General features: G+C 36.9%; 1 protein-coding gene across 1 annotated transcript in view; it reads right to left on the bottom strand.

Annotated features, from left to right (window-relative positions):
• Nucleotides 1-25,522, bottom strand: part of INO80 (INO80 complex ATPase subunit) — a 68,809-nt gene that overhangs the window by 30,049 nt on the left and 13,238 nt on the right. The window contains exons 7-25 of the mRNA XM_035539699.2: nucleotides 24,582-24,796; nucleotides 23,496-23,549; nucleotides 21,010-21,213; nucleotides 19,504-19,699; nucleotides 19,252-19,319; nucleotides 18,737-18,946; nucleotides 18,081-18,161; nucleotides 17,161-17,256; nucleotides 14,533-14,592; nucleotides 13,772-13,914; nucleotides 12,602-12,686; nucleotides 12,000-12,117; nucleotides 11,214-11,299; nucleotides 10,084-10,251; nucleotides 9,528-9,661; nucleotides 8,674-8,741; nucleotides 7,102-7,195; nucleotides 5,813-5,990; nucleotides 353-493 (exon numbers count right to left, since the gene is read on the bottom strand). Coding sequence (XP_035395592.1) covers nucleotides 353-493; nucleotides 5,813-5,990; nucleotides 7,102-7,195; nucleotides 8,674-8,741; nucleotides 9,528-9,661; nucleotides 10,084-10,251; nucleotides 11,214-11,299; nucleotides 12,000-12,117; nucleotides 12,602-12,686; nucleotides 13,772-13,914; nucleotides 14,533-14,592; nucleotides 17,161-17,256; nucleotides 18,081-18,161; nucleotides 18,737-18,946; nucleotides 19,252-19,319; nucleotides 19,504-19,699; nucleotides 21,010-21,213; nucleotides 23,496-23,549; nucleotides 24,582-24,796 — 2,399 coding nt within the window. The remainder of the gene's footprint in view (nucleotides 1-352; nucleotides 494-5,812; nucleotides 5,991-7,101; nucleotides 7,196-8,673; nucleotides 8,742-9,527; nucleotides 9,662-10,083; nucleotides 10,252-11,213; nucleotides 11,300-11,999; nucleotides 12,118-12,601; nucleotides 12,687-13,771; nucleotides 13,915-14,532; nucleotides 14,593-17,160; nucleotides 17,257-18,080; nucleotides 18,162-18,736; nucleotides 18,947-19,251; nucleotides 19,320-19,503; nucleotides 19,700-21,009; nucleotides 21,214-23,495; nucleotides 23,550-24,581; nucleotides 24,797-25,522) is intronic.

Genomic DNA, 25,522 nt, shown 5'->3' with positions numbered 1-25,522 from the left:
ATCTACACCCGCTTCAAATTATATGGGAAAAAATCTACTTCACAAACTCTTCTACAATTTTACTGCTTTTGGTATTAGGAGAGAAAGTGAAATCTACGTATCTCAGAATAACTCCTGTTGGGTGCATCTCACAACTTTCCTTTTCCCTTCAGTACCCACTGCAGTCATTTCCCCTATGAAGTGACTTCCCCTATGAAAAAAGCACTACAGAATACAGTAGCAAAAGGATATCCTCACAACAATTTTACCCAACCAAAAGAAAGTAATAGATCATCCTGTTCCTAAGACACAATTCTAACAAGATTTGAAACACAATAGAAAATACATAATTTACAACTTAACTTGGACTTACCCGTGGGCTGGCTATGCACAGGAAGGACGGCAGCTCAGTCACCTGGCAGCACCGTACACATGAGGTAGCTGATCTCCTTCGATGTATGACATGATCTGAATAGCCAGTAACTGCTTTACAGTGGCTACTGAACACAAGGTTCTAAAAACAAAATTAAAATTAAGAAGTTATTATGTCTGTAATGAAAAACTCCTCTCAAATCTTGTAACCACCTATGAAAAAGACAGGAAAAGAACATTCACCAAGTATTTCTCTTGGAAAGAGGAAACTCTATGTATCTTCCACAGTGACAACGTACAGATCTCTGCAATTATCAGAAATCCTGCAATGGCTGAAATCAGAATAGCTCATATTCATATTTGCCTTTATGCTCTATTGGAACTAGAAACAAGTTTTTCCTTTTTTGAACCCTTTGACCTTAGCTTTTCTAATGAAGGAAGTACAGGAATATTCTAATAGAACCGACCCTCAAACCATTTTCTGGCTGTTCTTTTATCTATCCCAAAGCATGGTCAAAATGAAATTTGGCAGGAAAAAAAATTAAGACACTAAGTAACACTGGGCTGGTGTCTCTGTACTTTCATTTTTTCCAGCCTTTCCTTATCTTCCTGAGCCAAATGGCTTTGAATTTTATCCTAAAGACTTCCAAGGTGCTGGCATGATTACTGACACGTATCAACATACCCATGTGTAAAACTTGTAATTTGCAAGAGGATCAATGTCCTTTTCATACAGTAAAACACACTGATCGTCTCAAGGGACAAATGGGGGCGTTTCATTGATGTTGCAGTTTAAATCAAGGACAGTTATTTGAGGATGCTCTACTCTACACAGAAAAGTAACAGAAAACAAAACTAGATTTTCTTTGCTTGCATCAGCTACTATATTTCCTTCTTTATTGTAAATATCCATGTCAAGCAATTAAGTAAACTGCTTATAGACTAAGCCATTCTTACTACTTAGTTTTTATATTCTAACTCTTCTATATTGATATCAACCAATTGTTATATCATACATAATTATGACAGAAAGAACACGAGACCATTATTCTGAATTCTAGAGGAAACAAGCAATCAAAAAGAAACATTAAGAGATAAACTACCTGCTGTCTTCATGACAATTTTAGCAGTTCACTTAAGTAAAATGTAAGCAACACCTAAAGCTTCCATATTGTTCCGCTCCAGCTCCTAATGCACCAAAATTAATTCCATGAGGCTTTTAATTTCCAGAGTCTCCCAATTTTCCAAAATCGCAGTGTCTGAAGTTCTAAACATCAAGCCACATGTATATCATCTCATACACAAGAATGTGTATATCCACTGTATATCAAAAATGCTAGAAAACATCCAAACATCCACAGCAGTAGCCTAATAGAGACCACACATTCTTGGCCCTTTCCATTTCCAGATGTAAATGCACTGAACGAGAAGCAGATGGCTAGCATACAGGTGAGACTACTAGTTAAAATTAATACACCACAGGCAGACCTGTGATATGGTTAATTCACAGTTCAAAAAAAAAAAAAAAGGCAAATAGTGTAATGAGGATTACAGTATATGCAAGAGACAAGCATAATCTTTTGTAATCTCCTGAAAAGGGAGACAAATACTCTTACTGTACATATGTGCTAGCACCACCTATGCAATAGAATCAGTCAATCCCAGCACGTAAGCACATCTTTCAGCTGCTACCAGTGCCACTTGTGGTCTAGCAAAAAGAAAGTTCCGACCCTCTGACTGAACATCTGCTCCTCTACATAAGAGGTGGGAACAGAAAAAGCTGACAATAGACTCACTGACACTCAGCAGGGCTAAAAAGCACAGGTCAAAGCTTGGGCCACACTGGTTAATGCGAACTGATCCCAAACACAGCCACTTACTCAGCTGGCAATTCTTTACCAGTAACGCTGCCTTAAGCAGCAACTGGTTCCCATGTTCACCCCCTTCCCTGCAGAGCTCCTTCCTCTTGTTGGCATAGCTGTCTACATATTAAAAACTTGGTCAAGATGAAAACAAACCCTTGTTCCTTCACCGTATGTTACTTTTGTGATCCTTTTCACCCCCTAGTAAAAGCCCCCTTGGCAACAGCAAGCTACTAGACAGCCTCAGAAGAGCTGATTCAGGTTAAAGCCACTTTCTTCCCTGGCCCATATACAGGAGATACATCTGATTTTGTGGTAAGGATCAGCATTGCATGCAGTCACAAGGGTTTCCACTACATCTTACGACAGCAAGCGTTGGTATTCTGACTGTGGTTGTTAAAGGGGTTTGTTACCTTCATCTCTTGGAAGGTGAAGGAACAAGAAACGGATAGAGAGGAAGCTAACAAACTGCAATTCCAAACCTTGCAAAGGAATGCAAATTTGTTATTTAATTCTCTTTTGGAAGCCAACATCAAAAAGTCAAAGACGGCTCCAGCCCAACTAGAATTACACAGGAAGAAACAAAGGGAAAACTTCCAAGGAGGCACCCCAAATAGGAGAAAAGTATTATTTTTATATACGCACTGTATTAGAAGCAGTTCTTGCACAGGGGCATAAATCTACTTTTCAGCTTCCTGTGCACAAATCATGAGAAACATCCCTCTGTGAATGCCCTGACATACACAGCCATTAAGCATTCATGAACAGAGCAGACACCAGATATAACAGGGACAGTGGAAAGCAGCTTTCCACCAGTCACACACATGGAAAAGCCTGGATAAGGTTACAGAGGAGAACACAGGCACAGCTCTAAAACGGATCATATGCCTTAGTACAACAAAGCTAAGCACCTACGAAGAGGACTGTTAAAACAAACATGAATGTACACGTCTACTGCAACCATGCAGTCAAAGTAATTGTTGAAAGAGGCTTTCCTACAGTGCAGAAGGGGCTGCACAAAAATGTGGGCTATGGCTACCAGAACTGTCTTAATCTCGTTAACACTTCTAAGTTTTTACAGAAAGAAAATGGAAAGCAAAGGAGAGAAGGGTTCACCTCAGCAGATTTCATGTTAATTTAACTCAGCATATATAAATTAATACACACATGTGGAGGTGCTAAGGGGAATGAAGAGACCTCACATTTTGAGGCATTTCTGTGCTTATGTGAAGAAATTCATACTATCTTTAGACAGATGTTACTTCAATTTTGGAGAGATCCATTTTAAAAGTTTTGTTTTTTTTTGTCTGCTGACTTATTTTTGTAGTTTCCCTCTTACATCGGAAATGCTGATCTGAGCAGTTAAGAAAAGTCTTTCCAGATTTATACCATTTCCTTTTTCCTCTGTTTTTTCCCCCTCCTCACTCCTTACATGTTACTATCTTGCAGAGCCCTAAATGAAGCCTCAAAGAACTTTACGCTGCAAATTTATTTCCATTTTACTATCTTACAAAGCTCTAGATGAAGCCTCAGGAAATTTTACACTGAAACTTTCTTGGGCCAAGGTAAAAAACATTGAGTTCATTTACACTCATGATGATGTGTGCTGTTAAAAGAAAGACATGTGAAGGGCTATTTGTTTTTCAACTCTCCTTCTGTTTTTGCATATGTAAAGATGTTATATATGTAAGCTGTGCAAACAACTGTGCAAACGTAACTTATTTTAAAGTGACTTCAGGTGGTAATTTGTCTATAATGAAGGTTAGAAAAGTTCTAAGGAATCCTTTGTAATTGTAGGGCTAAACGTCCTTCGGATTTACCATGGTTATCACAAGTATGCTGTATTGCCCAAACTGATGAACCTTACTCCTTAGCTGGCTGTTTTTTGTGTAAAAGCCACATGAGTTAAAACAGTAATATCACTGGGACTCCCAGAGACACAGGTAATCGAATTTGTGATTTGGAGAAACAAAATTATATGATAAAGACCTGCCAGGCTGTGGCACAGGTGGGTCTACAGGTGAGTCGCTTGCTTTTCATTTCATTGTTAGTATTAAAAGATAGATGTGCATATTCCAGAACTGTCATCTGTAATGTAAACTCACCTTCTGTTGTAAGAAAACATGATGATTTTCATTTTCATATTTACATACACTAACCCAAAGGATATATAAAGACCTAGATTGTCTTTCTACATATGAAAAAATGAACGCTACCTTCTGTAAGCGCATACAATGACACCATCTACTACTCCTTTGCTGTTAGGCTGCAATGTTTATGACAACACACAAGTTTTCCTTGGCCATACCCATGAGAGTACACAGCTACAGTATAGTTTCAGAGATACAAGCGTTACAGACAGCACACAAATGGCTGAATGTAATCTTAATACATACATACATACATACATATATATATGTATATGTATGTATTTTTGCAAGGAAATCCATACAGTGTAGACATTTCATCAAGCTAGATAAGGAATCATGGAATATTTAAACACCAGCACAGTCAGAGTTAACAGGCATACACACTCAGTTGGCTTGCTGTTTGTTTGATAACTAGGACTCATTTTGTTGGCTTTGCTGTTAACACTGCAAAACATGACACCAAGCCCAAGGTTGCTTTCCTACTGCTTATGCATCTTCTATTTCAACTTCCTCTACACGCTATTCAATTGAATTCTGGCTATCTCCTTTCCCTTTCCAGCCTCATGAAGAGGAGCAATATTCCCCAGAGAAAATTGGCAAGATCTCACTGTTTCAGAAAAGATTTTTTTTTAACTGTATGTATGCTAACTGCCACTAAAGGAGAATTTCAACTGTACCCAAAATGCTTACCGATCCTGTGCTTCTCTTTTTGTGAACTTCCTTTCCAATGAAATAAGTTGATGCAGTTATAACTCAGGAGATCAACAACAATTTAGTCATAAGGAGACAAAACAGTCACACACACCCTAGGCAAAGCCTTAGAGAAAATGACCTTGCATTACACAGTAAGATGAACACATTTGGAATTTACTAGCCAGCAGCAGAAGCAAGTATCAGAATAGAAAGACAACCATTGATAATGCTTGTCCATCAACTCGGAAGCACTACTGAAGTCTCTGCTTATCCCTGTTGCTGCAACAATGGATTGAATTTGAGAAAAGAACTGATTTCAGACTGAAAATAAGCAACTTACATGTAGAAAAAAAATAAAAATCTTAAGCTTACATGTAGAATCCATCCCTGACAAATCATGCATCTAGTTCTTCTACTTAAGTAATATTTTTAAGACCTCTAATTCAGTTAGTCTATTTTTACGTAACAAGTTTTGAAATGTATCACTACAGAGGAGAAAGACAGCAGTCAAATCACTTTTCTGTTCAGCACCCCAAATTTCATTAGCTGTATCTGATTAAAGGTTGGACTAGATGATCTTAGAGGTCTTTTCCAACCTGAATGAATCTATGATACAACAGATATGAGAGCACACTAATAAAATCATCTTGTTCAGAAGTTTATGCTTTCATCCATTTTGTAAGGTTGGGAAGTTTCTGAGCATTCCTCCCTCCTGAGGATTTGCTAATGTCTCCAGATCACAGAAATTTTGCTTACCTGCAGCAAAGTGCAGCTGTGCAAGTTAGGGAAAGACAGTGGGAAATTTACATCAAGCAAGAAATCCTTGTTCTTTAGACAATGTGAGCCCTGCTGCTTCTCTCTTTCTGGTTCCATCCAAGAACGCAGGTGATGGAGCCTGTAGGAGGCTTTCAGAGACAGGAAAAGAGCTAACCATCTGAAATAAAACACAGTAGATACATTTATTCACTGCTTTGTGAAAGAAAGGCTTGAATTTATTTAACAACATAATTCCATTTGACACAAACATTTTTTTTTCCAGAAATTCAGGCTTACAATATTCTGACTTGAGAGAAATACTTTTTACTAGACATCTTCGAATTATATTACTGTTATTTTCATCTTTTCTACAGTAGCTTAATTGAATCTAAATGATGAAATTAGAATACATTTTGAAGCACTTCATTTAAAAGGGTCAAGCATGATTTAGCCATTACTACCTAAAATTGCACTGACTTCTCTGTAAATTGTACATATAATTCATAGCAACCTGTATAACGAAGACAGAATTTATCACAAAGATCAGATAAAGAGCAATTTGTACTGCTATTAAAACACAGATGAAAAAGAAGCTGTCCAAAATAACTGCAGTGATGGAAGAATATTACAAAGCCCTAAAGAAAACACATTTATTGATAAAGACTTGCTTTTAATCTTTTTTTTTTTTTTACAGTAGCTACTGAACGTTAATCAGAGTACTGTCACTTGTGGAGTATACACTAGCTTAAACAGATCACTTCCCTTTCCAAGATGAGACAACTCACAATGCTAAAAAGCCACCATCCTAAGCCTGCACCTTGGAAATCCATTCTGTATTAAGAACAGAACATGCAGAAAGGAGACAATATGGCTGGGAGCTGAAAAACAACTAGCAGAGCATAAGCTTATACCACATGTGTTAAACCTACACTCAAGTGCAATTGGTAAGCATTACAATAAACCAGCCTTCAGAAGTCTGGATTCTGTGCTTAACACCAGCAACCTATAGTGTGATCTTAACCAAACTCTTCTCTTGCCTGTTGACCATCTTGTATATTTGGAACATAAAATCATTTTAACAGAGAATTTCTCTGACAGGGGCATAAAAAAATATCATGTATAACGGTGTCCTCTGCCTGCAAGAAACTCTAGAAGTTATTATATTAATGACAGATAGGTGATAAATATTAGGAGGCACAGAAAACGCGGGTTTACAGAGACGCCTCTAACAACATCTGTACTATTCCTTTAATTAATAAGAGAGATAAAAGATAAAAAGTTGTCCTCACCTGGCTAAATGTCCCTGATTCATGAGGTTTGCCATTTCTGCTGGAGAGACATCAATAAACCGGAGGAAAGAAAAACAGCTTTCTTCATTGATGCCTGTGTCACAAAAATAGTAGAGTTAGGCCAAGACATTGCACAGAAACTCATAACTGAAAGTAATGAATATATTTCAATAGTGGTAAATTCTATGCAACATACACATTCTCTACGATAACAAAAATCTAGGCAAATAAACAGGAGAGCCTAATTTAACCTAGATATTTTAGAAATACTGAAAATTTCATCCTAATTGCTGTTCCCCTAACTCTAAGTTCCAGTTTATTTTCCAGTATGGGCAAGAGAGGGATATTTACAAAGACAGACAGACATATTCTATGCCAGAAACACATGCAACAACTAAGCACATTTATTTGACCTACTAGGAATCAACATGCAGTTGTATGTTTGCTAATGCCATCACGTATCTCCTAGACAGCTGATACGAACATCAGGACAGCCTGCTAAACATGTTCCTTCTCACTGAGCCAGTGAGTCAAACGTGTGGGAAGGAGATGTAGGAATTGGCAGGGCATCGTGAGTGAGTGTGGGTATAAGGATGGATCAGATATGGTGAAGATGATGGAAACATTGCAGTGAAGCAGGGAGCTGGAAAGATATGTTCCACTGTTAATCAAGAAAGCTTTTCAGGCCCATCTGTCCCAATACCATTCATACCTTCTTATATTTAACTTCTACACAAAACTCCAAATCTCCAAAATTATTTTCCTTTTATGTTATGCCAAAGAAGGTACTCAAGAAAAAGTCTATTATGAATACCAAAACAAACGTAGACCAGAATAACCAGCAAGACACACCAAAGTTAGAGAGTTATAGACAAGTGCAGACTCCTGTTGTTGCATCTGGTTCTTCTTACTTGAAAATATATGTTTGCATAGTTGAATAGGTCCATGCTAAGAGACTTCAGCATAGCAATGCAGCCATTATCTCTTTTACTTTTTTCTCCTCAAATTTTTCCCATTAAAGCAGCTGAGCAATCTAGTTCACTCTTTTTAGCAAAAAAAAATCATCTATAACGATGAACTATATTTATCAGTAAAAGCTATTTATGTGTTTTTCTGCTCATCAATTAGATCCCAGATCATTTACATTCCCCTACTTCTTAACTGACAGAAATTGGCAGTGTAACATACAATAGATTGTACTAAAATTAATCTAAGATTTCTCTGAATCTCTGAAAAACTCACACTTGACTAAAGAGGCAGCATTAATTCCTTAAAGTAAGCTAAAACAAGACAAGAGGAAATACAACAAGAAATTGAAGTAGGGTTAAGCAGTGACTGAAGTTGTCTGTAGAATATTCTTCTACTTGCTTCCATCCTTCCCTTACTGAGGAAATGAAATATACGTGCTGACTTCCCTTCAAGTACAAAGGCTAAAAGAATTCTAACAAGTTCTAATCTGATTATCTCAGAGGACAGACTGATCTGGCCTTTCAGTTCTCCCCTTGAATAACACATATTACACCACACATACAAGTGTTTAACCCAGCTTACTTCTCAGGACTATAAACCTACCCTTCCTATGGAAGAGAGACTGCTGGATGTGGTCTGGTGCAAATGGCGAAAGTAAAACCCGTAACCACCTGAAAATGAAAGCAACAAAACAAACAAAAACACTTAGAAGATGTTAATACATATAACATTCAATCCCATAGACAGCAAAAAATGCAGAGTAACCGGTAATTCAGTTCTTTATGATAAGTATTCCAGCACTCTGGATGTTTGGAATTGCCTGGCATCATCAGTTCATGTGCACTGATGTTAATCTGATGCTCAGAAACACCATTGGTTTGGGATTGCATTTTATGCTGTAGAATAGTTAGTCTCATCTTCAAATATGCCTTTCGCATCTCTGCCCTGAGCATTTCTCATAATTTAATGAAAAAAACATTTATATGGAATTGCCAGAGTCAGAGAAAACAGCAAACTGAACTCAGGTGGCTTCTACTCATTCAAGGTAAGCATTAAAAGCTGTCAACACACAAGTAGATGCTCGCAACATATCATGTCACAACGGGCAGATACTGATAGCTTCCTTAAACATGAAAAATCACTGAAGGGAAACCAGTGTTTTTCTAGAATTCTATTAAAGGTAGTTCTATTACACATCATCAGCAACAACTATAAATTCCTTTTCCTTACTTTCTTATTCAATGAAAGGGATGTTTGATGCTCAGGATTCCACTAAGGATCATCATATATCTGAGGTTTAACAGTTGAATAAACGAAAGAAAAACAGGAATGCATTGCTTGGCTAACACCATACAAGTACATCAGGTAAGGAAGTTAATTAGTGCTTACAAAGCTAAAATAAATCTAAATAATACTACAAAATATATTAAGCTGGAGAGGAAGTGGAGTTGGCTTGCCTGTCCCGTGAGTGGTTGAAGACCCTGATCTGTCCATGACGGTAGATGAACTTTGAAATCTGGTATGGCTTTAAGGAGATGTGAAATGGAGACCAAGTTTCCTGTCGCTCAAACAGCTCTGGGTGATTGCACACCTATAAGAAAATCAAAAACATTAGGAAGGGATTAATTTAGTCTGATGCAGCATTTACATCCCAGATCAACTATGACTATTGATCACGTTAATATTGGCTAGAATTTCACAGCTATTTTAGTATATTTGTTCAAATTGAATACTGAATCATATCTTTTCCTATTCAATTCACAGCTTCCACGTCTTTTTCCCAAGTGGATGACTTAAACAACCAATTTGGAACCAAAAGTTGGCAGATGCATGCAGAATTTGGCAGAAGCTCTTCTACTCCAACATCATGCTGCACTGCACCAGGAAGAGAACTGAACACAAATCTGCACGCGTATGCCATGCTTTTTTGTTTGTTTGTTTTCTAGAAGCCCTATTTTAGTGCTGTGCTAATGAGTGAACATGCTTGTTAATTATTACTTAAAATAGCCTTACCTTCCTGAACTGCATGACTAGATTCATGAGACTACTAGTGGTGTTCTGCGCTTGCTGAGTAGTGCCCATTGAGGACTGCAAGAGGTCATCAATAGAGATTTTATTTTTCAGAGCTTGATACAAGAGCTTCTGTCGACTTGTCTGCTGGCAGTACATAAGAATTTCAATCTGCAAAATAGTAATGAAGTTTTAGCTTTTTCTCTCTCTGAAATGGAACATGACCACATCAGTACAAACAAAGCAGGGAAAATGCATATTAAGGAAAACTTAACTTTCTCAAAAAATATATATATACAGGCAGTTGCATTTGTATCTGTATTTCAGGATCCAGCCTGAGAAGCGCTTATGTAACAACTGTGTTTTGGAAGCCTTAGGAGATAGACCTTTACAAATACATGAACACAACTAAGTCAGAGTCTTAAGAACCTCTGAAAACATCAAATTTGCAGATGAACAGCTTAAATTTTGTCCAATTCTGCAATTCTGTTAAACGCTACCTATTTGGAGTCATCTTGAACAAGTATCAGGAACCCATGATAAAGACAACTAATAGATCACATAATAACAGTGTCTGTGGGAAGAGTTCCAGTTTCGAAACTAACAAGTACATCAGAACAAAGCTGACATCTCTCTGCCAGTAGTCCCAAAACCCGGGCACAAGTTGTCCACAAGCCCATCTAGCATTGCTAACATCCACAAAAAATTAAGACACTAAGAGAGAAGAGTATGATATTGCCAATATGCATATCTTTCTCAGTACAAGCAAGCAGAAACAATCTTAAAACCATGCCCAATCTTTCACAAGGGCCAGCCAATCACTGCTGTATCAACCTCCTTTACTGCCATTTCTGATGTTACTGTCAGTTTAACACAGCTTAAAGACTTTTTATTTGCAACTGCGAACAAAATATTTTCCCTAGATAAGAAAAACTCATTAATTAAGGGGTTCTTAAGTTACATTCACATCTGATAAGATTGCTGGAATGTGATGCCAGAAATGTAAGGTCTATGAAAAGTCTACAACCAAATTTCAGGTACGGAGAGTGACAAATGAGCCTATAAAAACTACGTAACAGAGCTATGAAAATAAAGTTGAAATACTCTAATTAAAGATAAATGCTTTTTCTCACCTTATCTGACAGTTCATTTTCCACATCCTTCTTGATTCTCCTCAGCATGAAAGGTTTCAGGATCATGTGCAAGCGAGATAGCTGGTCTGGAACATAGTGAAACAGGAACAATTATTTCGCTGAAGAAGAAAACTGTGTTTTGTTCTACTACAAATGAAGCCCCTTACTGCTCACCTATTTCTCCTCATATGAGTTCTTACAGCACAGAGTTTTGGGTATTTAAGAACTCTTAAAACCTTTACTTCTGTGGCAAGTTTCAACTCTGCTGTGTTCTATCTACTCCAATTACAAATCACCTTTTTTATTTAGCTAGATTTTTCAATATAATTATCCCCTGGAATTTACTGTGAATCATTTTCTTTTTTTTTCCAGCAAATGATTTTTAAAATTCTCTCCTGAAGCTCAGAAGGTGTTTAGTGCTTTCTACTGTAATTTTTAGAGCTTGTAACATACTTGCAAGGCTTGTTAGATGATGATGCGCTCTACAGAAACTTACAAACATTTAAAATATTTTTTCTCTTGTGTTGGGAAGGAGGAATATTAGAGACAAGTATCAAGTCAACACTTTCACCACGTTTTTCTTTTCATTACACATGATGCATTACGGTGAGAAACAACAATTTCAACATAAACTTTGGACAACAAGCCACAATGTTCCAATCCATGTACCCTCTGCTTTATAAGGCATTCCTCATACACAAAGTGAGAGAAAGTTTATCCACTGGTAGTTGGGAAAGGCAACAGATTTTTCATATACAAACTACTGTAACTACACGCTGCACTCACTCTCATCAATGGCGGATTTGTTCTCTGCATGGCTCTCTATGTCCTTAGAAAACCACTCATTGAACTCTTCATGGGAATCAAACAAAGTTGGCATGATAAAATGCAGCAGGGCCCACAGCTAGAAAGGAAAGGAAAAAATATATCAGCAAAAGTCATCCTACTGCGGACAAGGTAACTGGGGATCCCAATCTCTTGCAGCTCTTTATGAGCGCAAGAGAGTCACTTTAGCAGACCGCAAGACGTGGCAAACTCACACCTCTGACATATTCTCCCCCGCCAGATATATCAACACCATCAGAAAGCAGTGAGAAATACAGGGCAATGATTTCAGCCAACAGAAGTAAAAGCTACCAGAATTAAATTTTATCCTATAACCTAGGCATTACTAACCATCAGCTATCTTGAGTTTTACTGTTATTTGAATGCCAGGCATGCTTCCAAATTTTCCCTTCCCAGAGTTGATTCCATATTTTTTTGCCAGTGGTGACATACAAATACGATCCCACAACCACACAAATGCAACAGGTTTCTCAACTCCTCACAGATATTTAGGATATACTCCCATGATAAAGAAAAGTCAGCTCTTGTGAGCTCCTGAATACCTCGGCCATTGTGTTCTGGATTGGGGTCCCAGTCAATAACAATCTATTTCGACACTGGAACTGTAGTAGGATCTTCCAGCGAACACTGATGAATAAAATTGAGAAAAAAAGGAAATCATTAGATTTTTTTTTCTGTTTGTTTTTTAAGAATATGAATGCAAGAAATTTTAAGACAACTGTTTCTAGTAACCTTCCCAAATGCTTTTTTGGAGGTCACTGGATAAAACTACCAAACCTACCTCCCAGTCTTTCAAAAGGCAACTACAGGAGGAAGTAGCCTTTTACAAAATAGAAAGAAATGTGCATCATTTATTTTATTTAAGTATGTTTTTAACACAAATGCTTGGATACTAATAAAATCACAATCTTGTCATCAGAATAATTAACTTTCCAAAAGAAACTGTTATTATCAATTTGAATTGTGTATTTTTCACACTTCACAACACTAAGTATATAGGCCACTGTAGAAGGAGCGCTGAGCTGTACTTTACAATCTTAAGGGAGTAATTTCCAAAGAATGCTGAAGAGGCAGACTTCAGTCTGAACAAGTCTGCATGCAAACCAGTCCTCAACTTACAGAAATAGAGATTTGACATGAATAGTGGCAACTTGAGGAAATGTTAAGAAAAAGCAATTAGAGAAGTAAAGATGCACAAATCTATTACTCGGAAATAAAGAGAAAACTTTCTGGCACAGAGTATTGTGACTAAGATTGGGATTTATTGCAGCTGAAAATATTCACCAGGTCCTGACCTTCACTAGTGTCTGGAAATGCCACTGAAGAAGGAATCAAAATACCACATTTAATGGAATAAGCAGAAGTAATACACATTAAAGACTACAGATTGTTCACAAGGCAGAATTATATGAGTAGTCAGGAAAGAAGGTGAACAGTATTTAACACCCTTTTGTTTCATTGTCCTGTAGTCTATGCATATTTCTGCTCCATAATTACTTTTTTAAATGTTTTATATATTTGGAAGAGGAAAATCAAGGATAATTTCATTGTCACCCACCACTGGAGTTATACAGATACTTAACTAGGTTAAATACTTGAAGTCTCACGTACGTCAATTTTAAATTCTGACAGTTTTTGTAATCTTTATGTTATCTTGATATTTCTTTGAAAGGTTCATCGAGAGGAAAGATTGTTTCCAGTTCATATATTACCTGGAGCTACTCTTGAGTGCTTGTGCTTCGTCCAGTACCATATATTGCCACTTCACTCGCTGGAAATACTTCACATCCTGTACGACCAGTTGATAACTGGTAATCACCACATGGAAAGGAGCATCCTGAGTATACAACGTCTTCTATAACCACAAAATAAGAAACAAATGTCCACATAATGTAAATACATTGTGCAGAGTTCACCTGCATATACTGTAATTTTAGATTTCTGTTGCATAATATTTTCTCATTATCACTGCATTTTCCCCCATATGACTTTAAGTAATTATAACAACATTTTTCAGCTGGTACATCTGGACTTCAGCCCATTAGTTCCTGAACAATTTCAGATGCTTCTTAACATGTCAGACAAGACCCAGGCATTAAGCCCTATAAAATGCTGTTTACCTATGCTAAATCAGGAACAATCTGACCAGCCTGCAGGGATGTTAGAGTTGGACACTGAGTTAGATTATTCAAATAGAATAAACAGTTCTTGACAGTGAAACCACCTGCTCCATTTATAGGGACCTATTTTCTTCAACTAACTTCATACTACCCTAAATTGCCGTACTGTATTGTTCTCCAATACAAGAGAAGCCTTCTACCTTGTTATTTTAACAAAGATGTCACTACATAGATGAAGATACAGAACTCCGTTATCCACACATTGTTTAGCTCAGTAGGGTATAGTAATAGTTTCTGTTTCATTTTGCACAAGTAACAAAAATGGTCCAAGCACGTGGGCATGCCAGTATTACCTGACTCCAGAATTTCCTGATCACCTTTCTGTCATGGGGATTTCCCCAGTAAGGTAGCACCTGGAACAGTACAAAAGTACACAGATGTTATTTTCAAATAAAGACATACTTCCTCTAGAATTTTACACTATGCATCCTACAAAATATAAAGACAGGTGTTTTTTTTCCAAAACAACCAAAAAGGAAATGTTCTTAACATGCAGGAAAAAAAAATACTTGAAACAAAACAATACTTAGAAATATCATACTAAGCAAATGTATCAAGCGGCTTATGCCTAATATAGAGATATAAAGACAAGATTCTCAGCTTGATATAAAAATGCCCAGAAGAATGTTACAACTTCTAATCTGATTTTTCTAAAAATGAAAACTTATACATAGTTTATGGAAGAAACAGGCCTACTTCAGTTAACCCTACACAACTAGTGGGCTTGCTCTCCTGTTTAACATTCCCTGTTTTTCTTCCCTAATCACACTGATTCTGTTGGTTTTGTACTTCAAAACTGTCCCCAAACTCTGAGATCAAAGTTAACATATTTGGTCTAATGCAAGAAGAATTTGCTCATCAATTTATAACTCAGAATTTTACAGGTCCTATTACTAAGAACAGATCTTTGCAATGAACTGAAACCAGACCGAGTTACTAGTTAACAGTACTGTACTGCCATCGTCTGTCTGATAAAAGGACTACATTAAAATAAGAGCAAAAGTAAGGAATACTAGTTTCTGATGTTATGAAACATTTTCATCCTTCAACGGACAAGCTCTGAATTACTACACACAATGTGCCTTTAGGTGACTATTCTTCCATTTCCAAATTAAGGATGCTAGTAAAAAAGTCATCAGATTAATCAACAAGTGATTTGCCTTTTACTTTACATATTCTGCCATGGACCTGAAGAAATTAATTCACTGTGATTTACTGTAAGCATAACTGACTACACACCTGATTACAATGTATGATTAGAAACTGGAAAAAAACTGGTTCAAAAAATTGATAAAACTTATAAGCAAATAACAATCACAAGTTCAGAAAACTTTTAAAAACATGAACCATTCGTTCCAGGGATAAGGTAAGCATTATTATGCAATAAATCCGCAAAATAGCTATACAATAACAGAAACAGAGAAAAACATTCTTCTTATATAAAAAAAAAGTTCTCTATTCACAAGCATCCTGGCTGCATTTTTGAAATGTTTTCTGTATTTCACTCCCAAGGAGAAAGCATAAAAATTGCTCACCTATACTAATTGGAGGAAATGACAGAGTAAGTAGGTAGAATGGCCAACTGCTCTAATGTCTTCTACTCCAGGCTTTAAACTGGGGTCCCTACTGTTTTGGGCCATGCAAATACATGAATAATTCATTTTTATTTTGATTTTTAAAGTCACTCCTCACTAATTAAATATTTTTTATTTCTTCATCACTTTCTTTGAAGTCTGAGTGATCCCAATTTATGCCAAAATATAAGCCACTCAAATCATCCGTTATTGTACAATATTCTTGCACAAATTCTCCTCGGACAGACACCTTGAAGTATACACCACCATAACCAACAGTATAGTCTTATAAGTGACCTCTGCAGCAACCTATTTCATAAGAGGTAAATCCTTTAACACTCCAGACCAAGAAATCAAATATTACTTACAGCAATACTTCCAAGTCTTTTCCTCCACCTCATTAAGTACCCAAGACATTCAAACAATTAGCTTGGGTGTTACTTGTATGCTGTCTACTTACAATCAGAACTACATGGTTTTATTTATTGTTTTTATATATTCTTTGTAAGAATTAAAATTAGATGTGTTACAAAACCTCTTAAGATCAAAGGTTGCCATGCCAACAACTCAAGCATTTGAACTATAATCCTTTCTTTGCAGATATAACTGCAAGCCTTTGTCCATCTTGAATTCTAAAATTTTGTCACTGTTTCAGTAATATATATTCCTTTTAAATCTTCCTTTACAGCACTCAAATGTTTTCCACTGGGAAACAGGTAAGCAGCTTGTTTTTCAGTAACTGACTCTTCCTTACTTCCTACATGACTGTTTTCTCACATTCACAATATAACTGTAGACCTTGACTTATTTCCTCATTATCTTCTTGATCTTACCCATTTGTGTCCCTCTACTTTCTTTTTTCTTGATTGCTAGCTCCATTTCTATGGTTCTTCTACTTTTCTTTAATAATAACTGCATTTCCTCTCCTGATCTGTTTAGAGTTCTAGTTTTGTTTACATACAATCTTTATCTTACTCAGATTGATATGAAGGACTGAAAACACTGCTCCAGACCCAAAGAGAGTACATTAGACTGAAACATTTTTGGGCCTGCTGCCAGGCCCACATTCTATAGAACTGAACATCCACTCCCCACCTCACTTCAATTCCTCACTGAGACCGTGTCTTTAAGCTGTTGCAAAATGAAAATCACATAATTCAAGAAAGAACATTTTCAAGCCCTAGATAATTTAATGCTCCAGAAAGACAAGATGATGGAAAAAATCAGAATCAGGCCCAATACAGAGTTTCAAATTTCAAGATGAGGCACCCAGATGTGGCAAAGAAAACCTGCGGAACACATTTTGCTTTTGAGATAACAAAGAACTTTCTTGCACATGCTTATTACCTTGAATTTAGGAACAAATCTGGCAAACTCCTGGTGCCAGTTGTTAAGAGTAGAGGCAGGTGAAATTATTAAAAAAGGTCCCCAGATGTTCTCTCTCTGCAATAGACACATTAAAAAAAAATCACAGATTAATTAAAAGCCCTATGTAGGCTTCCAAAAATCTCAAGTTGCAGTGCACCAGGAAGACAAGTGTAACTACCTGTTGTCCCTTCCGTACATATGAGCTCAAGAGCCTTTGGCTCTGCACAGCCTTCCAGTATCATGGCTGATAGTACCATCAAACTGGTATCAAAAGGAATATAAACAAATACAGATAATGGTCATTTATTTGGCCACTACTTCAGCTACTTCTACTCTCGGTACCATTAGCCTGTATCCCCAGTTTAAGGCAAGTGGCTGGATGCCAATCAAGACTTTTTTTTTAATCTACCTACACATCTCTCTCTGTATTTCTGCATAAAGCAAGTTCCCATTGCTTTTGCTTTTTTGCTTGTCTGTCCCGGAACAGAAGAATCACTATGTTTCCTAAAAAAATAAAACCCAGCACGGGTTGGAAATGCATGCTGATTGCCATGAAGTTCAGAATTTGTGCTTCATTTCTACAGGTCTCTATGACTTGTAAAGCTCAGGGAACCATTAAGTCTGCAACTTGTTCTCTTGTCAAGCTTTCACAATCAGTGCATATGAAAAGGTATTACTCTGTGAACAAATGAAAATTCTCTCTCTATATGCACACAGATATATATAGCTACATACACACACAGCCTTTAAAAGGCACAGCTTTAAAACAAAAGGAAAGGCCATAGCTAAAACACTTTTTAAGACACTCAAGTTTTATAATCTAGAATTCATTCCAAATGTGAAAAGTATGCATCTTCTATCAAGTATACTGAACCAGGAAAAAGCTGTAATCCATTTACCTCAGCCAGATGTGCAAGGAGAGCAATACTTTGCACTGTTTTACCCAGACCCATTTCATCTGCCAGGATTCCATTGATGCCCTGTGAAAGATCCATAAATTAACACCTTACTACTTTTTTTGATCCATAAAAGATTTGAAAAATGCTTCCCACTGAATTTACGATAAGCAGCCCCACTATGACAACTCTAAAACACCCTATCCCCTTTTAGGTCTTCTACTGAGAGATAATTTATCTCAACCACACTTTCACTCATTTCTAGGCCTGATTTTTTTTTCCCTCAGTCCATCTGCATTTCACAATCATATTGTGAACTGGATGTATACACGAGGGCAACGTTGCCTGCAGTTTACAAGCTGCCCAAAGCCTGAAATTGTATATAACATGGAGCAGCAGCAGTCTCCTCAGTGTATAACCCAAGCGATAAACATTTATACAATGTCCACATAAAGAATCTCAAAATTAATGTCCCATTCAAGGTTGTTACTTCCTAAATAATTCAAGAATACTGGTAAGTGGTTTACATAAGATTTTCTTCTCTTCTAAAGACATTACAAATACAGTATGTGGTCTATTTTTTAAAATAGTATTTTTTTTGACCAAGTCACATGAATTCTTCTAGAATTTTTAAAAATTTGCAAGAGGTACTAAGATACCTGCTCATATAGGTTGGCCAGCCAATTCATGCCTTTCAGTTGGTAACCTTTCAGTTTCCCATTGAAAATAGTAGGCTGTGGAATATCTTCCCCTGCACGGATAGACGGATTTGCTAAACTGTAGCTCTCTCCAAAGCCAGTACCAGACTTGTTAGCAGCCCGTAAAGCAGCTGCCCGACTTTCCTTTGCATCTTCATCAAATGATCTGGTCTAAACAGGAAGAGGAAAATATGCATAAGATGATGGACATATTAACTTAACAAGAAATTGTACAGTAAAAGGCTTTACAGTTCCCATTAAGACATAGGGTATCTTAAAACGAGATGAACTTGCTCCCATATCCCAAATCTTTATCTCTTGTTTTTCTACCTGGGACAACAGAACCAAGTTTAGATCTGGTACCCGAGATCTAAACTTGATCTACTTGACTTGGCTGCTATTAAAGATCCTGTTTTTGGGGCCTCTACCAATTACTCTGCTTTCTGTTTTACTTCATGGATCCAAAAAATACATACCCGTGCCTGATGAATCTGGTAAGCATCCTCAGCATTCTTCAGAGCTTGGGCCTTGTAATAGTTACTATCTGAAAACAACATCTTCACGTTAGAGCTCTGCAGAATTAACTACCCAAATTAAAAAAAAACCAACAGATAAATTCCAGTAATTACAGAAGAATTTTGTGCTTGAAATGGTAAATTTGTGTAAGAATGCACATAGTACAGTAAATTTCAAGAGTGCAAAAGAAGGATTGTGCATGAATTGCTTACCATAATCTTCCTGGGTGATGTTGACCACTACTCCACCACCAATATCAATTTGCCTTTGGGTAGAGCTGTCTTCCAGTTTGCGTAGGATTTCTTCCTGTATTCCATCATGTCCAATATCTCGTTTACGACTCATGAAATGGGCATATAATTCAGTTTGTGTGATCAGGAAGTTAAGTTTTCGCTGCTGCCTCTTAGCCTAAGAAAAGAGCATTTACAAAAAAAAAAAGATGAAGGGGTAAAAACAGAATAAAATATAGTTCAAGAAAAAAATGTTTTAATCTAATAAAGCATCAACAATTGATCTAGATTGTATTATACATCGCTTTGATATCAAAATTCTAGAATATTAGTTGAAAACAGAAACACCACCAACCACAAACACCTGTATTAAAATATAAAATCGCTGTAAATGAAATGTTCTTTTAAATTCAGCAATCATGGCAAAGAATACCATAATCTCCTGAAAGAAAGTTTAAAATTTTTTTTAAAGGTTTTATGCACACTGGAAAATCGAAAGATTTACAAAACTAAACAGCAGTATAGAGGTCTACAGTAGATGAACCAAGCAGCTAAAAAAACCCTCAAGACAATCACAGCAGGTAACTCCAACATTCTGTTTTTTAATAGTACAGAGAACTGTGAAAGAACATGTGACATGCATACTGCTGAGATATTATCATTGTCCAGGGTTCAGCAAGATGTTTCAGAAACTGTTCATTCTTAGGTTCTAGCTAAAAAATGATACAGTGGAATTTGTCCATTAATTTAAGCCAGTTGAAACCATCACAAAGTATCTACAAATTTTCAAGAACAGAGAGAAGCACTATACATAAAAACATGATCTAATGGCTTAAGCATAAAACTAACCATGAGGTATTTTGAAGATTCAACCTCAGCTCATCACTGCACTTGTAAGGTAACAACTATAATCCACCAGAGAACTTTGGCAAGGAAGTTTTTTTTTCTTAAATTATACCCTTACCACTCTTTAAAAGAGTCCATGAATCAGTCACTTGACCAACCCAAAAGTGATCACATAAAAATTCTCAACTCTGTATGCCCCAACAGTTTTGCTAACAATTTCTGCAAGTACCATACAGAAGGCACGTACAAATTATGATGTGTTTACAGTAGGGGGGAAAAAAAAAGTGAACAAAAAGATGGTTTGCCTTCTGGATTCAGAATGATGAGCAAATCATCACAAAAGGCTGGCACTTAGTAACACTGAGTTATGTATGTGTCAGCAAGACACATGCTGTTTGTTTAATTCCTTCCTCTATTTCACTCACTTATAAAGAATTTAAGTAGTTCAAAGGCTTCTTACCACCTCTGGCTAATGTCAGAATTATGTAAAGAATTTTAAGATAGCAGAAGAAATAGATGGAATACCACTGAAACTGAACAAATATCTGAATTTGGTGGTCCAGATTTAGAAACTCAAATCATTTAATCACTTCTGTGTCTCCTCAGGAGATGAATTATCAGCAATTTGTGGTTTTGCTGTACCTCTCTCATCTCCTCATCCAGCTTGCGTTGTTCCAGAGCCTCTTTCTCAGCTCGTTTCCGATGTTCTTTTTCTACTTTTTCATACTTTTTCCAGTAGAGAAGCATCTCCTTGGTAAGACGACGTGCCCGTGGCAGAGTTTCCTTACAGTTTTTCTGGGCCTGGAGAGCAGCTCGACGTACCTCCCTCATGCACTGATGGGCAAGCTAGGGAGAAATGAGGTTTGGATACATAAGAAAAATGGGCAGATATTCTAGTACAGCTAACAAGGTACAAGCTAACAAGGTACAAGGAAATCATATTTTTAAAATATTGATCTTGAAGGGAAAAGAACAAACCCAAGCCTTTAGTTAAATTTTACATATTTCACTTTTTCTTGTGTATTACTTTAAAAAGCTGAATAGCTTTATCGAATCAAAGTTCGGAAGTTCAAGTTATGCTTTTAACAATTCTTCCAATAGTATATGTTCTGTGAATATTCATGTACTCTAAGAAAATCATTTGGTGACAAAAAATACGTTGTATAGTTATTCTGCTTAAATTGATCATGTATGATGAAGTCAAGTTTGTCTCAGGAATCTGAAATAAACAAAAATCTTCAATTTTAAAAAAACAAGAGCAGCTGAGGGAGCTGGGGTTGTTTAGCCTGGAGAAGAGGAGGCTCAGGGGAGACCTCATCGCTCTCTATAGGTACCTTAAAGGAGGCTGTAGAGAGGTGGGGGTTGGTCTATTCTCCCACGTGCCTGGTGACAGGACGAGGGGGAATGGGCTAAAGTTGCACCAGGGGAGGTTTAGGTTGGATATTAGGAAGAACTTCTTTACCAAAAGGGTTGTTAGGCATTGGAATGGGCTGCCCAGGGAGGTGGTTGAGTCACCATCCCTGGAGGTCTTTAAAAGACGTTTAGATGTAGCCCTTAGTGATATGGTTTAGTGGAGGACTTGTTGGTGTTAGGGCAGAGGTTGGACTAGATGATCTTGGAGGTCTCTTCCAACCTAGACGATTCTGTGATTCTGTGAGATTTAGAGAAAGCCAGCAATACACAACATCAAATTTAATTACAACCAAGTCTTATCCTTCAAAAGAGAAAAACTATGATACTTCACTCAGCAGTAATGCTTTTGAAACAGTGTGAGACAACATGAACTTCCAAAAAGTTCCTGAGATGCATACAAATCCAAAGACAGCTGCAGCATGGCTTGATACTTAAAGGATTGATCTGGTGGATAGGTCCTTGAAAGGAACTCAGGAGACCTGCATCTCTGACTCCTCTATTCCATTTTTCTGTGGTACCCGCTCTTTCTTGCTGTTTTAATAAGGCTGCTACAATGGGAATATTGGCAGCACACAAATTGCATTCACATGTTAATACACTGGAAAGTGGGGGAGTATCCTACAATTTTCTCACCATCTCATAAAGAAGCATAATACAATGTCATTTTTCATTCTAGTATACATAAATTAATGTCACTGTCATAATGGCCAAAATTGCTGGGTTTGATGTTTGTGACAGTTGTTTTTTTCCTCCACTAAAATTTGCACATCAACAATTCCATCACACAGATTTCAAATGATCAAACAAAATGAAAACAAAGCAGAAAAGAGTGCAATTTCAAAACCTTTAAGTCTGCTGCATCACTCACTTGTATAATATGCAATTTGTGATACCTACAAACACAATAATCACAGACTATTTGCTCAGACATCAAAAAGAAATTCAGTCTCTGGTAAGGACACCCACAGAAGAACCTACCTACAGTGAAGGAGATCCTGTTTTCTGCATCCCTGACAGAGAAAATGCTCCCTTTCTTAATAATGCGTATACGGAATGTAAGTTTCCTACGTCATCTTGCATCTGATGATTCTCAGCCATATGCTTGATTACTTTTTCATTAGCCATATAAATCAATCAGGCACTTGAATGTAACACTTGAAAAATGCTCAGAAAAGTATTACCAAATGTTCCTACAATAAAGCCTTCTATGTAGAAACAATGACACTTCTCAGATAATACTCTGATGAGGAGATAAATTTCTTTGGCAATCATTTAAGCAGATTTTTTTTTCTATTTTTAAACTTACATAGAAGTTGAGATTATGAACACATTTAATACTTCCAAGAGCCCTTTTGATTTAAACAACGCTTAAAACAACAAATTCTAACTAGTGGATGGGCAGTTTGAAAGCCGACAAAGCATACCAAAGTCTTATTGTAAGTTTATTGTATCAAAGATAAGTTAATTAAAAATTAATAAACTAAATGTTATGAAAACCAAAAATACTTAAGAAATTTATGTTGCTTGTTTCCTCTATTGCTTATTAAACACACCAAAATAACACATCTACAATTGAAAAGCTGTATACAAATTACTTATACACAGTTCTTTCTCCCATACTGTCCCGCCAGTATAGTCAGTGTTGTAAGTAACAAAGAGGTTACAACTTGCTTATTACACTCAATACAAGAATCACTATAAAGCAGAACACTCACCTTTTTGCTGTTGGTTAGGAAAAGGTTGCGTGCTGAGGCTTTTTGTTTGTATGCCTATAAAAGAACACCAGCTTAAAATTACTTAAAGGTTAATAGTTTTACAGTATTTTAAAATATCACTATCCATTCTTTAGCTGTTACACCTGTCAACCTCAGTCATGCACTTTATTGTATAATTAAGTACACGTTCTGTAACTATTTTTGATTTTGATGGAAACATCTTTCATCCTTTGTAGTCAAAGGCATGCATAAACGTACTCCAGCTCCTAAAGGAAGCATGTAAAACATCTCCGTTTTCAGGAAGATTTCTTTAATTATTACTTCTGCAAAATAGGGCTCTTCTATTCAACTGTCATCACTTAAACAAAAGATGTTTCCACTGTTTCCCAAAGATATTAAGAGTTAATGTAGATCCCATGTTGTTCACATCACCAAAATCAGTCTTTTGAAAATACAAGGTCTGGCACACTGTACCTATCCTTTGCCTGGTGTATAAGTCCATAAAGGATGATACAGCCATCAGTCATACTCAACTTGCTAGAAATTCAAAGTCTGTTAACTGTGTACACCCAAAAGCAGGTTTTAAGATCCACTGATGACATATCAGAGAACTAGTGATAGAGAACCGAGCTATCACAAACATGCCTAAAGCTTCTCCTGTAAATGACAAAGTTTTCCCTAGGCTGTTTCTGAACCAAGTTTCAAAAAATATGCAAGCTGTAACGATTGGAAATGCCTCTCCTGAACTTAGCACAAGACCAAGATACTGGTTTGCATTACATAGCTATCCTGCAGATTAGTGGGATTACCTGCTCGAGTTTAATGTGCTGTTCATAGAAAGGGGTTGGATAGCCAAATGAAAGTAGTGGCAAAGCACTGCATGATCCACTCAGATACCATTGGTGATAAGAAATTAGAACTGCAGTTTGCTTACAGATACCAGTGTATCAGTGTGGCCATTGATGACCACCAGAAAATCAGCTCTCACTTTACTCTAGTTTTCCAAGCATCACCTCTCCACTGAATTAATTTTCTATCTCACTTTCTTGTTATCATCACTAATGCAGTGCCACCAGCCAAGCTCACCTTTGGCAACTCCTTTTTAACAATGCTAAGCCACACTTTCCGCCGACGAGCATTAAGTTGTTCAATAGTCAAATGCTTTTTCTTGGACCCAGGTGGTGGCGTATCATGAGAAAACTTGGCAAAAACTTTGGTCTGGTGATGGTGGCGTCGTGGTGACTCCTCTGAAGAGAGATCTTCATCCCGTCTCCTCTTTTTCTTTACTTTTTTCAATTTGCCTGCATGAAAACAATGATCATGAAGTCTTTTTTTTTTTAGCCTATATTTGGGACCTTCCACATTTAGTCAGACATGTCCTAAGTAAGCTATCCTAGCCAATTTTTGCATGGAACCAACAAAAAGCCAAACTTATCCATGCTTGCCAATTCTAGTACCATCCACTTACTCCTTTGTTTTGAAACTAATTCCTATGGCATGTTTCCCTGCATGGAAACATACCCTAGGAGCTGGTATAGTGCTTCTTGTTCTGTGGTAAAATTTTATTTAAGACATGTAAAGATAACACATCTAAAGGTAACATCAGCATTTGGTAGGGTAAGTTTCAAACCAAACCTGTCATTAAAGAGACTGGCATGTTATCTCTTACTGCAGATACAGCTTTCAGAGGGAACTACCAGACACTATTATCAGATATTAAAAATACTCTTTGAGAGCATGCAAAACCATGGATGCTACAAGAATAGAGAAGCAAAAAAATGAACATTAAAGGAACTTGCAGATAGACAGGAAGGAAGAAGGTAAGTCCAAAATAATCTCCTTATAAAACAACAACAAAAAAAACCAGCTCAAACAAAAGTACTTGCACTAGAGAGAATCTACCTTACACTGACAGTTCACAGCCTTCTCTTCCTTCCTCCTTACAGATCAACAGATGCTGCCAGCACAAACAAGAAAGGAAACTGTACTTCTCACCAAACATGCATCTGAGAAAGTCCAGCTGAGAG

This window comes from Cygnus atratus, chromosome 5, assembly GCF_013377495.2.
Source record: "Cygnus atratus isolate AKBS03 ecotype Queensland, Australia chromosome 5, CAtr_DNAZoo_HiC_assembly, whole genome shotgun sequence".
In the NCBI taxonomy this organism is placed as follows: domain Eukaryota; kingdom Metazoa; phylum Chordata; class Aves; order Anseriformes; family Anatidae; genus Cygnus; species Cygnus atratus.
Note: the sequence above shows the minus strand (reverse complement) of the source record. Positions and strands in the feature narration are given on the sequence as shown.